Below are 13,794 nucleotides of genomic sequence, written 5' to 3'. Positions count from 1 at the left end.
CTCGTGTGCTTGATCATTGCTGGAGGACATAACAAACAGAATACCGCCAAAGCCGCGAAACTACAGAAAACCACAAAAAAAAGTGATGCTTATGGGAAAAGTTGGAATTCGGCGTCCGGTGCTTTTCATGCTCCATCATCAGATTGACGTCCTAAGGAGCTTTGTTTTATTACATGACTCCCCTTCTGCGAGGTTGGCCGACCGAGTTTTGATGATACACGAGCTGAGAGGATCTAATTCGACGCCATAAGAAGTCCCTCACATCCTCTGCTCACTTATTGTGCGATTTCGTCTATCGCGAGTTTCTTGTTTTGTTTTGTCATTTTACAACTCTGCTTTGATACCCAACTCACACACACCCAGGTACTGGGACATTTTCTTTCCTCTACACACTCTACTCTGGCGTTTTGTTTACCACTAGAAGAAGACCCGGTTGTCTTTGGTTCCAACACCAGAGTTTTGGAATGGGGGGAGATTTGGGAAGGATTGGAACGCTTGACTGCTGTTTCTATACCCGCGAGCAAATGTCACCGAAATTGGCACAAAGCTTGCATTTGCACCGTCTTGGAAAAAAGAAGAAAAAAAGGATCTATTCTGGTTTTGTTGGCTGTTTTTCTTGGCTTCCGCGTTTGCACAGGTGTTTTCTTGATTGAACAATGCTTACTAGAACGCGAAACGGATACAAAAACATCTCCTACTCTGGACTTTGCACTACCAAGGGGGAACGCCCTTGGGAACGGAAGGCTTTAATATCTTACTCTGCATGCTGCGTATGCGTCCAGCCTTGACTAGTACTGAGGATCACGTTCCCTCCCTTTGGTTGCTTTTGGTTCGCATCGAGACTGATACCTCGAACCACGTCCTGTTTTTTTGGGCCTGCTTTCCATGCTGTTTTTTTGTTTGCTGGAGGAGATGGAATGTTTTGGGAAGATCCTTCTTGCATGGTTTTATTGGGAGCGGCAAGTCGCCGATGAGAATGAAGTTACGATCTTGATGATTATTAACAACTTGGGATCGTTGAACGGTCCTCCCTGGCGCTTTGCACCAGGGTCGAGGTAATGAGAAATTCGGCCACCTCACTATATGTTCTTTGCAATGTGATGTTTTGTGTATTGTCAATGCTTGCTGAACTGTTGATGTCTGTATACTTAGGCGGTAGGCTTCTCCCATTCGACCTCCAACTTCTCAAATGTACCTTCGAGATCCTCCTTGATGTTCTTATGAGGATCAGGTCTAGCTACAGCTGCCGAAACCTCAAGCTCCCATCCCTCACCACCATTATCGCCATACACCCAATTCGTCTGTCTCAGTGGTGTCTTCTCGCCGTTCTCATCAACCCTGTAGATCCAGAGGCACACGCCTAGCGCATCCTCCACCTTCATCGCTTTAATCGTAACGCTCTTCTCACCACTCTTGACCCCAGCCTCATCGTTAGGGCTAACTGCCTCAACGCTCCAGTCGGCCCAAGAGTCGCATGTCACAGTTGAGTAGCGCGGGTGCTCGTTGTACAGCTCGATGCCTGTCTTGATCCATTTGCGGGGAGCGCCTGGGGTGGCGGGCTTGGTGAAGGTGAGAAGGAGACAGGCTTGGTCGTATTGGTGGACATAGGTTGTGCGGAAGGTGATTGTTGCGGAGATGAAATGCTTTAGAGGAGCGATGGAGTGAGGGTGGAAGGGAGCTATTTTTGTTAGAATGAATATTGTCTGTGATGAGGTTTGTTTGTCTCAATGAGGCTGGTGATGGTAGGGTAATTGGTGTGAGTGAGGGGTTGGAGTGAGGACCGACCTGTAAAGACATCTGTGGAAGGAGGCTGCTTCCAGACATCAGTGCCCGGCTTAGCTTTAACAGTGAAAGGAGTTTCCATTTTGTATCACGAATAGTAGGTAAGTATAGGATGAATTCTTCTATTGATCATGTACAGGGACAAGTGATGTCTTTATAGTGCCTGTGAAACGATGTCTTTCATTCAACCGCGGGGCAGCCCTGACGTAATTGGACCAACACGAGCGGAGACTCCGCCATGCATGTTGAAGCTATTGGTAAAAAGGGTATTTAATAAAGCCTTTGTTTACGGTTAATTCTGGAATTGTCATGGCTCTTTTGACAGGTAGTGGAGCTTGGGGAGGGAAGCTGAAAACGCGGATAAAAGCTACTGTGGGGAGGGAAATTGGGTTTGTTACTGCTTTTGGAACGGCATTCGACGTTCTGCCTGGGTTGAAGAGAGAGGCAGCTGACATGGAGAAACTATAGTATGACTGTTATAGGACAAAGGGGAATATTATTTGTAGTCCATTCGGTTAAGAACAGAGTAGATATCTACCTGTTATGAAGAGAGGTGTTTGTCGTGATAAGTGACCACCAAATGGCGTTCCTCTTACCCTATGCCTGTGCCTCGGCGAGTTCTGTAAAACTGCTGGGTATACAACAAACAGGGTGCCCTAAGGGTGTGAGAAGGAATGACCGCTAAAAGCATAAGAGACGAAATAGTTGAGTCACTTTATGCCAGTTTGGACCTACTCTTAAGTTACTTTATTTTTGGCAACCTAAGCCTTAGAGGACAATTCTGTCTCCCATATCTTCTGCAGCCAAGATTCAGCGTCGCTGGACCAAGGTTTCATGGCGTGCATGGCAATAAGCTTCCCTGGATGGCGGATAAACTACGGCACTTGGTCGTCACCAACCATTCCATGCAACGAGACCATCAACAGGACAAAGACTAATTCTCAGGACTTTTCTCCCTTCTTACTGTATCTTCCATTCAGAGAGAGAATCATCTTGCAAGAAATAAGCGATTTGAGGACGGGAAAAGACCTTTCGAAGAGAGATAGTCGGCGCCGACAAACCACCCAAAAACTGTCGCGCTGGTGTTCGAACCATCACTGCCTTGGCTCTGACTCAGTTTTGGTGCGGGCATTGTTACGCGAGTGAAAACTCTTCCCCACTTGACCATAAAGGCTCCTCTTCCACAAAAAACACCCCGCTTCTCTTTCAACTCACGATTTTCTTCGCCAGTATCTCTCCTACCAAACGCGACCCTTCTCACTACGCATTTTCTTATCGCGATAATCTTTTTTCTTATTGGATTTCTATAGCTGCGCTTTGCTCAGCAGCACTCGATATCGCGATCTTGGAGTGCTTGTATAGCCTCTTCAAATTGGCTGGTTTGACGGCTCGGGGGATGTGCAGAAGGTCGGTTGCTGTAGGACTTATACAGATTTTCTTCCACTTACACGATATTTACAGTATCTAATGCAATGTCGTCCTTTCTTACACCACCAAAATCGGGCCCTTCGGGGCGCCCTGCCGCCAAACCGCGATTCGCAAAGCCGAACCCCGTCCGAGCCATGCGCGAACGAGAAGAAAGGCGAGCAGCCGCTTCAGCAGCCCAATCAAATAGTTTACGAGTCGCTGCAGTAAATCGAAATGCTGCACTTGCGAGACCGAACCGCCCACAATGTCCCAACAAAGCCTGTCCCAAACCGAACGTCGTTGATGGCACATGTCAAACTTGTGGTCGTATTTCGGATGACAGTAATATCGTGGCGGAAATCACATTCGGAGAATCTTCTTCGGGTGCTGCTGTAGTACACGGTTCTTATATCGGTGCCGATCAGGCGGGTGTTCGCAGCATGGGTCCTGCGTTTCGACGAGTTGGTGGATCGGAGGACAGGGAGAAGAGCATTCGGGAGGCAAAGGGATTGATGCAGGGTTATGCGCAACAACTTAATGTCAGTGATAGTCTGGTCACTGCGGGAACACAAGTCTTCAAATTGGCTTCCATGGCAAACTTTATTCAGGGTCGTACATTAGCCAGTGTTGCAGCAGTCTGTCTATATGCTGCATGCCGAGCAGAGCCGCCCTGCAAGGTCATGCTTATCGATTTGGCGGATTTGGTACAACTCAACGTCTTCAAGCTGGGTCGAATTTTCAAGAAGCTCAATGAGGTGGTGCCAATCGGCAACGACGGTCTTATTCCTGTATACCCGGAGGATCTTATCTGGCGATTTGCGACAAAGATGGAGTTCCACCAAGACACCGCCAAGGTTGCCGAAGATGCTGTCCGTTTGGTCAAACGAATGAGCCGAGATTGGATGGTCATGGGTCGTCGACCTTCTGGTATCTGCGGAGCTTGTTTGCTCATGGCGGCGCGAATGCACAACTTCCGACGAACAGTGCGCGAGGTGGTGTACATCGTCAAAGTCACCAATCACACAATTCAGAACCGTCTATCAGAGTTCAAGGTCACTGAATCCAGTCAGATGTCCGTGGAGGACTTCTTGAAGATGGACTTCCTAGAAAGTTCACATGATCCACCATCATTTTATAAGCAGACCGCCGAGTACAAAAAGCAACTAGCCGTCAAGAACAAGAAGCGAAAGCGGCCTTCAACCGATGGAGACGCCGACGAGGATGACGAGGAGGAGGAAGACGACAACTTGGCCGACAAGATTGATCCGCGACTAATAGAAGGCGGCGCCGATCTTTCCAACGCGCCAGTAGTCGAGTACCGTCGTGATGATGACGGCTTCATCATTCCACCTCTACCATCCAAGATCGCTAAGGATCCATCACTCGTCAGCAAATTGACTGAGAATGGGGAGGCCGAAGAAGGCGATGAAAATGAGGAAGAGAACAACGTCCAAACACTCGACACATTGGTTGAAGAATTCGGAGATGCATTGGAAGAGGAGATGGCAGAAGACGCTGCATCTCAAAATACCAATACCCGCAAAGGCGATAAGCCCCAACTACCCATTAATGAGGAGTGGGAGCAAGATGAGCAAGAACTAGAGGGCGTTATTGAAGAGATCTTCAACGATCCATTGACTTATGAACACGCAATGGCCTACACGACTGCCGAGCAGCGAGCCCGAATCCACACAGTCTGGGCTCTACAACAACGCCCACAAAAAGAAGTTTCCATGTCGGCAGACGTCACAGAAGACGAATTCGCCGACGATCCTGAGGTCAACAACTGTCTACTATCCCCCGAAGAAGCCCAGATCAAGGAGATGATCTGGGTCAATCAGAACAAGGAATGGCTACGGAAACACCAAGAGAAAGTCTTCCGGAAGAAGGTTGAAGCCGAGCGACCGAAGCAGACACGAAAGCGACGCAAGCGCGCTCGAATGGGTGAAGGCCAGACCAGTCCCGCCAGCTCAGCCGCCGAAGCAGCTGTCAACGTCGCCAAGGACCGCGCATGGTCAAAGAGGATCAACTACGACGCCATCCGTAATATTTTCGACCTGCCTAACATCGGCGGTCCCGGCTCAGAAGCAACAAGCCGTAAGACGAGCCAGGCTGGGAGCACACGAGGCGACGATGCCGTGGAGGCACCCGATGAGAGCGTCGCAGGGGATGAGGCCGAGGCTCCTCAAGAGGAGGAGGAGGAGGAGTATGAAGATGAAGAGTACGACGAGACACAGGGTTATAACGATGGAGAAGAGTTTGGCGGTGGTAACGATGAATTTGGTGGGGATGGAGGATATGATGAGGATGATCCGGAAATGGATGCTGAGTACGGGCTGGAGGAATATGCTTAATTGATACCCATTAGACAGGCTTTGGGCAAGACCAGCCTTGTTATACCTACCAATAGTAAAAAAAAGCAACATTCTGTATAGAGGCCACAGGTTGTGAGAAGAATTGACCGTCATAAGCATAAGAGACGAAATAGTGAAGTCATCTTAGAGTAGTTCAGGGAAGCACTTAGACTACTTTATTCCAGTAGTCTAAGCCTTAGAGGATCTTTCTTCTGTCACCCACCTGCCTGGTCATACCAGTAACGAAAAAGCAAATTACAATTAGCCATTCTGTATAGAAGGTACGCTACCACTCCCCAAGGCTGCAAACTAGACAAACATCTGTCGGCCAAGAGCCAGTGTTGATGGAACCTGTGATCGCCAAAACTCCTCGAGATCCTTCAACTATGTATACTCGGCTGTCTGATCTCGGAATATGAGTCCTTACTCAAAACACTCCCCAGTAAAACAATGAAGATCGCTCGATCCTGGATGAGAGAGCCCATGTACCAATGCACCAACAACTGCCTCAGATTCCCACCCTCATGTATAGATTCGACTATATGAGGACAATGCAAAAGCTGACAGGGCTATTCTGTAGATGGATCGAATCCAGATGCCATACTGACCTTCAAAACAGCTTCAACGTTGCCGTCAACGACAGCGCAACCTGTCACTGGTCAGTATTGAGTTGTAATGGATTGAGGAGGCGATGAGACATACAAGCAAGATTGAGACCATCGACGACGAAGTGAATCTGCCAATGGAATTCGGTATGGGGCTCTGTCACCACTACGCCATCGTGATTCTGTCCCGCATGCCTAGTCAAGAAACGACCTCGCTCATAGTATCGCGACACATCAAACTCGAGATAGCCGAGGTTTTCGGCATCTGTTGAACAGTTAGTCTCCCTGCGTGCCTTCACGTCTCTCTGACTTACCCAGGTTGTGTTCATGTTCTTCATGCCGGTGGCATTTGTAGGCCGTATCTGAGAGATAGATATCTTGCCGACAGATATAGGGGCCTCGGAACTTGTTACGAGAGTTTCCGTCAAAGAGTGGGAAGGGCGTCATGGCTTCGTAGATCTTGGTATCAGATGGTACAATCTCGGAGCCCTATGCATGTGAGCAGATTTCTATGATAGAGTGTTCGTTGTCAAACCTTCTGAATGACCCAGTAAATAGTACGTAGCCACTTGTCCTTCGTGAATGAATTCCTTAAGCCCTTGCGTCCTTCCGGGTCTTGAGGCTCCAGACGCAGAAGACCATAGCTGCACCTTGCTTGGCGACTGGGACCATTGCGTTTGTCCAACGCACGAAGGACAGCACCCGAAGCGACAGCATTAATCACCATCCCTCTTGAAGTTTGTTATCAACATGGAATTTGAGACAAGCTATTATGACATACCTTTTGATCTCGTCTGGCACCTGTATTTTGCATTGGGATCGGTTCTTGTGGTTCCACATAGCGAGCTTTTGCTGCATGTATGCCAGAAATGACGGGTTTGATGCTAGACCACCGATGACAACCACCTTCTGTAGATAATGTCAGCATATGACCTGAAGTGCTCGACTGGATTGTCAAAGGCTTGGAGCGACGAACGTCAACTGAGATACGCTTCCTGCGGGCTTTGTCCAATTGATCTGTCATCACTTTCGCAGCTCGTTTGAACACGTCCATGAAAATGTGATATATGCTCTCCCTGGATACACCTATCAGTATTTGACTCTTCTATGATCATGAGATAGTAGAGGTGCAACTCACCGGCTGATTGCGAGCTCGTTATCGTTGAGCTCTGGCCTCCCACCTTTTCGCAGCCCCTTGAGGTGGACTCGATGATAGCCAATCGGCCTTTCACTGAGATTGAAGGACCTTTTTATATCGTACTCGAAGTCCTTGAACACAAAGCCTTCAACGATACCTTGAATGGTAGTCTGGCCATCTTCCAAGTACGTTTCATCGTCAAGAAGCTGGTGCAAAAGCCTTCGAAAGCCTGCGTTCAGTTGAGTCGAACCACATGTATCACCTGTGAATGTGTGAGCTCGAGTATTAAGAGGTGCACGATATTCTCAAGGCGTACTGTCAGGATTAACGACTAGTTTCTCGAGTCGTAATGGTGCTTGTGCGGTAACCTTGTGAGTACTTCCATTAACAGTACCCCCACCTGGAGCACGATCAGTAGTGAACGAGATAGAAAGATGTGAGTGGAACCATAACTGCATCAATCTGCACAAACGTCTCGGATTCCTATATCATATATTAGCTAAGCATAATAATTGCTTAGAGAACATACTCTAATGTTACCTCTACCTGTGAGCATGTATGTCGCCGCAGCCTCTGGTTCAGTAACCAGGAAGACTCTATCAATAGAGTTGTCGTTGGGGTCTATGCCCGGGAAACGAACATGCTTCATCGCTGCAGTTACACAGCTTTGCATCTTGCGCAGGACCTTGGAACTCCATGATTCGAGGACGCAAACAACCACCTCTGTCGCAGTAATGTCAAAATCCTTTGCTTCCAACTCATTCTTCGTATGCTGCAATACAAAAACGAAGAAGTCGACGGTGACGTGGAGGTGCAAGTCGTTCAGGGTAATCTTATGCCGATTGGGGGTTCGTGAATGGAGGTCTCTGAGGGAGTTGGTGCCGTCTCTTCGAAGTTCCTTTTCACTCTCGACGAGACCGAAAAGAGGTTTGAAGTTCACTGCGGGACGCTTGGAGGGGTCATCATGTATTGAAACAAGACCCAAGTCTCTGTGTACCTGATACCCCCATCGTGGTTGGACGACTGCATCGTTGGCCACTCCCCCGAAAGACTCGCGACGGAATTTGCGCATTTCTCTGATCATGTCATCGAAAGAAGAAATAGGTGGTGGATCATCAGAAGAAGGGTTAGTTCGGGATTGAAAGTCCCAACCGGTGGGATATGTGATGACTGTTGGCACCTCCATCCGCATGGGTTCCGAGGAGCGCAACTGAATACAAGTGGGCCAATTCTCGATCGTCTCGATCGCATCAGGACTGACATCCTGAGGATTGGTCCCTTCTGGAACTAGGACGTAGGAAACAGCGGTGCTGGTAGTGCCAAAATCCACCGCGACGACCAGATGCCCGCGTTTTCGACGAAGAGGAGGCATGCTGGATGCTTGTGATTCAGATGCAGAAAGGGAATGGATATGAATGAAAGAAAGATAGCGAAAGGAATACAGAAAAAGTACAAGGAGAGAATGCAAGATGCAGTTGAGATAAAAAGGATGATCGTGGGATGAAGAAGTGGATGAGTTTGAAGGGGAGGGCAGAGATCCCAATGACTTTTTCTCTATGGGAGGAGTAAACAATGGAAATCTCCCGTCTGGCGAAAAGAGATATAGACGCACCTTGCCTAAGGTAAATAATTACCCGCGTTGCAGTGACGGAGTGCCAGGCACTGGCTACACTGCCAGTGCAGATGCAGGTACGATGCTTTACCACTCTAAAGCTCCCATTTCGGGCAGCCTGCACTGAATTGCAAGTCAATTGATCCATTTTTTTTTCTTTTCTCTTTCACTTCTATGCAGGTTTAGAGAAGACTTCTACGTACAGCATAGCGCAAATGTCACCTCGATTGCATTTGAACAAACATCAGCTGGTCGACCACCGAGAGCACAACAGGCGCTAAGCAAACGACAGACGTCTTCCTGCCTCCTTTCTCCTTCCTCTCTCCTTATTTATCTTTGTTCTGATCAGATTGTCGATCTATCGGTATCTGCCCACTTCATTTCAACCCACACGAACTCATTAGCCGTCAAGTGACCTTACCACCGCTTCGCGCACGTACAAGAGCATCGCAACAAGCATGGACCGAGAAGAATTTGAGGAACCCGATACAAACAGGACTATGATGCCTAAGACTCAGAACAATGCCGAAGATCAATACGAAACTAAGAGCGAGACCCAAGCGGGACCCGAAGAAGAAGAAGTTGCGTCTCATGACGAGTTTGAGATTCGTCCTATTGTCAATCCCCGGGCAGGAGCAGCGGCCACGTGGAACCATGAGTCTGTTATCACGCTTTTAGCGTACATTGAATGGTGCGTGGAGAGCGACAAAGACTTTCGGACGGAGGGATTACTGCTGCTCAGCCAAGAACTGGGAACTAGCATAAAGCGGTCTAAGAGGAAGGCATTTGATATCTGGGTAAAACATAAAAGTCGTAAGTATTCCCACAAGCCATACTCGTGTCTCTATACATTGGGAATCGAGTCTTTGAACTTGGATTTTGAAGTTATCCAGAGTGTACGAGATCGAGTTCGCGAGATTAGGCCAACCACAGGAAGCTCGGCTCTGTCCACTGAAACTACCCCGACACGACGTCGTCTGGTGACCATAGTAAGTGAATCGCACCAAGGGTGTTTGAACCTCAACCATTAACTGACGCTAGAAGGTCCGCCCGAGCCCGACAAAACCCCAACAAGTTGGAAATACAGGAGATGCTACGATTGATGACTCTCAGGAAGAAGAAGATCCCGAAAGCCCTGATAGCCCAGCCCATACCGTCGCAACACCTGGCTCCTCTCATGGAACAATCGATGTTGCCAATGATGCAGCTTCGAACGGCACCCACGACCTAGAACATGATGAGGACTTGGATGCTGAGACGACCCAGGGAGCCACGGCTGATGCCAATCCTCAGATCTCCTCCAGCCCCCCAAGCCCAGGCGATCCGGATCGCGAGGAGGATGATAGTTTCGACGCATCTCATTTGCAGTTAAAGTGGCTGCACAAGGAACCCCGACGTTTCTCCTTCACATCGCCAAGCAGAGATCAATCGGATGGCATCAATGAGGCGCCTCAAATGGACAATTGTCGACAAGACCTTGTTGACAACACACATACCCAGCCCGGTATGGTTGGCTCGCTCTTGGATTGCTCCCAAAAATCCTTGCGCCTTGATCTTTTTGAGGAGAAAAGAAAGCGTTCTTTATGCGAGGAAGAGATCAGAACTCAGTGTGAGAAGATAGCTGAACTGGAGGGGGAACTCAGATCTCTGAAGAGATGCAAACCCGACGCCAATGTTCGACATAACCTTGAACAGCATTTCGTAGCCACACGAGCCATGATAGGAGAGAACAACTTGCTGCACAGAAAGATTGAAGAGCTCTCCCTGAGTGATATTAGACGCAGAATCATCGCGTTGAGCAATGCTATCCGGGATTTCGGTCTTACGAACGAGGAGATAAGTGACGAATTGCCTGACCTTGAATCGATCTTTGGGCTATCAGTACAATCTTGGGCAACGAGGGCCTTTGGGAAAAATATACGCCTATGCATTTATTCTGTCTACAATCAAGAGTTTCGGAAGGAGGGCCTGCTCCGAGGACTTCTCGCAGCGGCTATAAACGAGCTGATCTTCGAGCCGGTTTTCCCCCATATCTTCAACGTATACTCACAAGACACCAACTTCTACCGCAAGTACATTGTTGTTCAACGTGCGTATCAAGACGTCTGCAGAATGAACTATGCTAATAGTTTCGCAGATGGAACCGAGGATCTTCACCACGCAGATCACCACGTACTGAAGGAACTCGCGCGCGACAAGCAAACAGCCATGATCGAACCTACTGCGAACAGTCTGGCAGACAGGATCTCAAAAAACCTGGAGGGTCTCTTTTCGAGAAAAGAGGACCAGCCAGCACAGCAACATGACTTGGATGGCGATTCCGACATGCTTTTTCCTGAATCTGACGTGGATACGACGACCTTGCACCTGCGAAGCGTTCTCTCCCAGGCTATGAGCCTCAAGCTTGACCTGACGATGCACATGAACCGGCTGAGGTTCTTTTTCTTCAAGCCGAACGACCTTTGGGACGCGCAAAACATGAAGCTTGATGATCCCTCCTTCCAACCCGACGAAGGCTCTAGCATCAAGGCCTGTATCTCGCCAGCTATCTACGTAGCACCAAAGCGAGAGATCAACCGTGACGAAGCGATCCTGGAGTTCGACACACGATTCAATACCTACTTTCTGGAAGCAACGGAGGATGAGGCCAAGACACTTGAGTTAGTGTCTCAGGCAATTGTGTTAATCTAACGGAGGCTGGACGGAAGTGGTACTGGAATATGCGAAGGTATTGGGAAAAAGTTGATTAGGGTTTGTAGTTTTGCTCGTAGTTTCTAAGAGTAGTTGAATGCTGAGATCTAACTGAGGACGGTAGGTCGTCTGTTCTTACCAAGATGTTCAACAATAATCCACTAGATGGTCTTCGTGACCAGGAAGACCTTCTGTCAGTTGTATAAGACCGATGCCGACAGCAAACCTTCATCCTAGGCATGGCAATGCGAGCCTAAGCCTTGCTCTGGGTTTACGCTCGCCAGACCTCGTCTTCTTGTTGGACATCTTCTTCAGACAAGATTCGATGACGAGATGCAGATACTCCAACCATACGTCGAAAGGGGCCAAGGTATGGATGGTCCCTGCACTACTACGGATGGATAGTACGCCTGACTTAATGAGCGATATCGTGTATGTTTTCAAACATACCGCCAACTACAGTCTGTTCTTTACGAAGTCCCAGAGGAGATGGTGTCTAAGGCGATTGTGCTCACTTGGCTACGTCCTAATACTACGGAATACATGTATACGAAGTGTAAGTAGAACAAGAAACCGCAATTCGTTTCGATGACAATGTATGATTTATCCAGGGGTTTTACGGTGTCAAAACCGGCTTATTTTGTAACAGGAAGAAAACGTTCAAACTTATCCACAACATGTAGGCGCCGACATACGAAGGCTTTGCATATATCTTTGTCATTTTGAGAGCTCTCTGCTTCAAAATCTTTGGAATCAAGAGCACAATGCCAGAGTTTTTCCCGTCGTCCATAGGGTATCTGTAATAAAAGTGCTTGCAGCCAGGAGGTTAGATTGATGGATATCGGATCAACTACTGATCCGTTCCTCTGATCCTAGCACGGCTAAGGCAAGGCACCTGTAATTTACAAGAGAAGTGCACCCAACAAGGATTAGCATTAATCATGGAACAAGATACCAGACCTCTCCAATCGTCAGTATGACTCAAAGATCTTGAAAACATTGACTGATCTCATCTTCAGACCCTACGCAGGTCCACAGGCTGTACTCTATTTTGGGAACAAATCGGTACCCTTGAGATTGCCTCTTGATATCTTGAAACCCTATGAGGAGCTGACCCGTCAAATGAAGGACGGAGGGGGTGGTCTATTTGGGGGATCTCATTGTACAGACTTTGCGCTGACTGACATACCTTATGGCGCGGGGCATGTTATCGTTCACTTCCTCATGACTGGAACTTACCAATGCCTTAGCTCAACGCGTGATGCCCTAAAAGGAAGGTGTGAGGAAGAGTTCAAGACGGCTGTGTTTATGTCGCGGCTATGGAAAGAAAACTTCCCGAACTTCACGATCTTGCTCAACAGCAGGTCGCCAAACTTGGACAGCAACTTGATCTCCTAACGGTCATCAGCGTCATCGAAGACTGTGGGTCAACATCATAATTTGCCCCTGGAACCTTTCATCCAGGTACCGTTGGATATCTGCAATTCAGAATCCAGTCTTTTACCAAAGACGCCACTGAGATCGAAGCTAAAGACATGCTGGCGAGGATGGAGACTCCCCAAACGCTAAGTAAAATCCTGCTGAAGAGTCTTATCCTAATGAAGCTCCCCACCGAGCCCAAACCAGAAGATGAGACTGACGAGAAGACGAACAATGTATCTACAGAGAGGGATAGCGTGCAGCTGGCAAAGGAAGCCATCCTGGGGACTGAAGACGCCTACAAAAGAGCTCAAGAGCGAGCTGAGCGTGAAACTCAAGAAGCTGAGGAGATAAGGAGGGCCAAAGAACAAAGGCAGCAGATTATAAGAGACAAGCTAGAGCTGCGTGAGCTCGAAGATATGAAAGCCAGAGACGGAAAGCTATCCCAATCTAAGAGACGAAGGTTGTCCCAACTTCGAGAAGAGGAAGCAGGGAGAGCTCACAGAGCCTCTAATACCGAGCCCAAACAACCTGCCGAACAGGAGCCACGGGATGAACCTGTAGCAGTACGTTCTGCCCTGATCAGGCAAGAACAGCCTGCCAACTCCGCGGTCGAATTTACTAATGGATCTGATTCTGCGAATAAAACATGTATGTGATACACCGTGAAAGGATCCTCCGTTCTACATGGGAGCGTTGGACGCTGACTCTCAGAAGCTACGTTGTTTAGGAGCCAAGGAACCCCGCCCCGAAAACCATTTATCTTTACAGCATCTCCCACCAGAT

General features: G+C 48.3%; 5 protein-coding genes across 5 annotated transcripts; 3 read left to right on the top strand and 2 right to left on the bottom strand.

Annotated features, from left to right (window-relative positions):
- Positions 1 to 1,148: 1,148 nt before the first annotated feature.
- On the bottom strand, positions 1,149 to 1,864 carry FIESC28_01755 (uncharacterized protein; the record flags this gene model as incomplete). Its single annotated transcript, XM_031155905.1, has 2 exons — positions 1,149 to 1,678; positions 1,786 to 1,864. 2 exons carry the CDS (start codon positions 1,862 to 1,864, stop codon positions 1,149 to 1,151), a joined length of 609 nt encoding a protein of 202 aa, XP_031020108.1.
- A 1,390-nt stretch (positions 1,865 to 3,254) lies between these two features.
- Positions 3,255 to 5,543, top strand: FIESC28_01754 (uncharacterized protein; the record flags this gene model as incomplete). Its single annotated transcript, XM_031155904.1, has 1 exon — positions 3,255 to 5,543. The coding sequence occupies one exon, from the start codon at positions 3,255 to 3,257 to the stop codon at positions 5,541 to 5,543; it is 2,289 nt and encodes a 762-aa protein (XP_031020107.1).
- Positions 5,544 to 6,112: 569 nt separating this feature from the next.
- Positions 6,113 to 8,658, bottom strand: FIESC28_01753 (uncharacterized protein; the record flags this gene model as incomplete). The annotated part of the gene is made up of 9 exons (XM_031155903.1): positions 6,113 to 6,192; positions 6,246 to 6,413; positions 6,463 to 6,637; positions 6,684 to 6,879; positions 6,930 to 7,057; positions 7,125 to 7,224; positions 7,287 to 7,548; positions 7,603 to 7,686; positions 7,827 to 8,658. The coding sequence occupies 9 exons, from the start codon at positions 8,656 to 8,658 to the stop codon at positions 6,113 to 6,115; spliced, it is 2,025 nt and encodes a 674-aa protein (XP_031020106.1).
- Positions 8,659 to 9,356: 698 nt separating this feature from the next.
- FIESC28_01752 (uncharacterized protein) lies at positions 9,357 to 11,589 on the top strand (the record flags this gene model as incomplete). Its single annotated transcript, XM_031155902.1, has 4 exons — positions 9,357 to 9,711; positions 9,784 to 9,887; positions 9,940 to 10,987; positions 11,036 to 11,589. 4 exons carry the CDS (start codon positions 9,357 to 9,359, stop codon positions 11,587 to 11,589), a joined length of 2,061 nt encoding a protein of 686 aa, XP_031020105.1.
- Positions 11,590 to 12,530: 941 nt separating this feature from the next.
- On the top strand, positions 12,531 to 13,667 carry FIESC28_01751 (uncharacterized protein; the record flags this gene model as incomplete). Its single annotated transcript, XM_031155901.1, has 4 exons — positions 12,531 to 12,559; positions 12,609 to 12,866; positions 12,917 to 13,011; positions 13,054 to 13,667. 4 exons carry the CDS (start codon positions 12,531 to 12,533, stop codon positions 13,665 to 13,667), a joined length of 996 nt encoding a protein of 331 aa, XP_031020104.1.
- Positions 13,668 to 13,794: the final 127 nt, after the last annotated feature.

Source organism: Fusarium coffeatum (genome assembly GCF_003316985.1).
Source record: "Fusarium coffeatum strain FIESC_28 chromosome Unknown BRIP53273_contig_40, whole genome shotgun sequence".
Lineage (NCBI taxonomy): Eukaryota > Fungi > Ascomycota > Sordariomycetes > Hypocreales > Nectriaceae > Fusarium > Fusarium coffeatum.
This window is presented reverse-complemented; position numbering and strand designations above follow the sequence as displayed.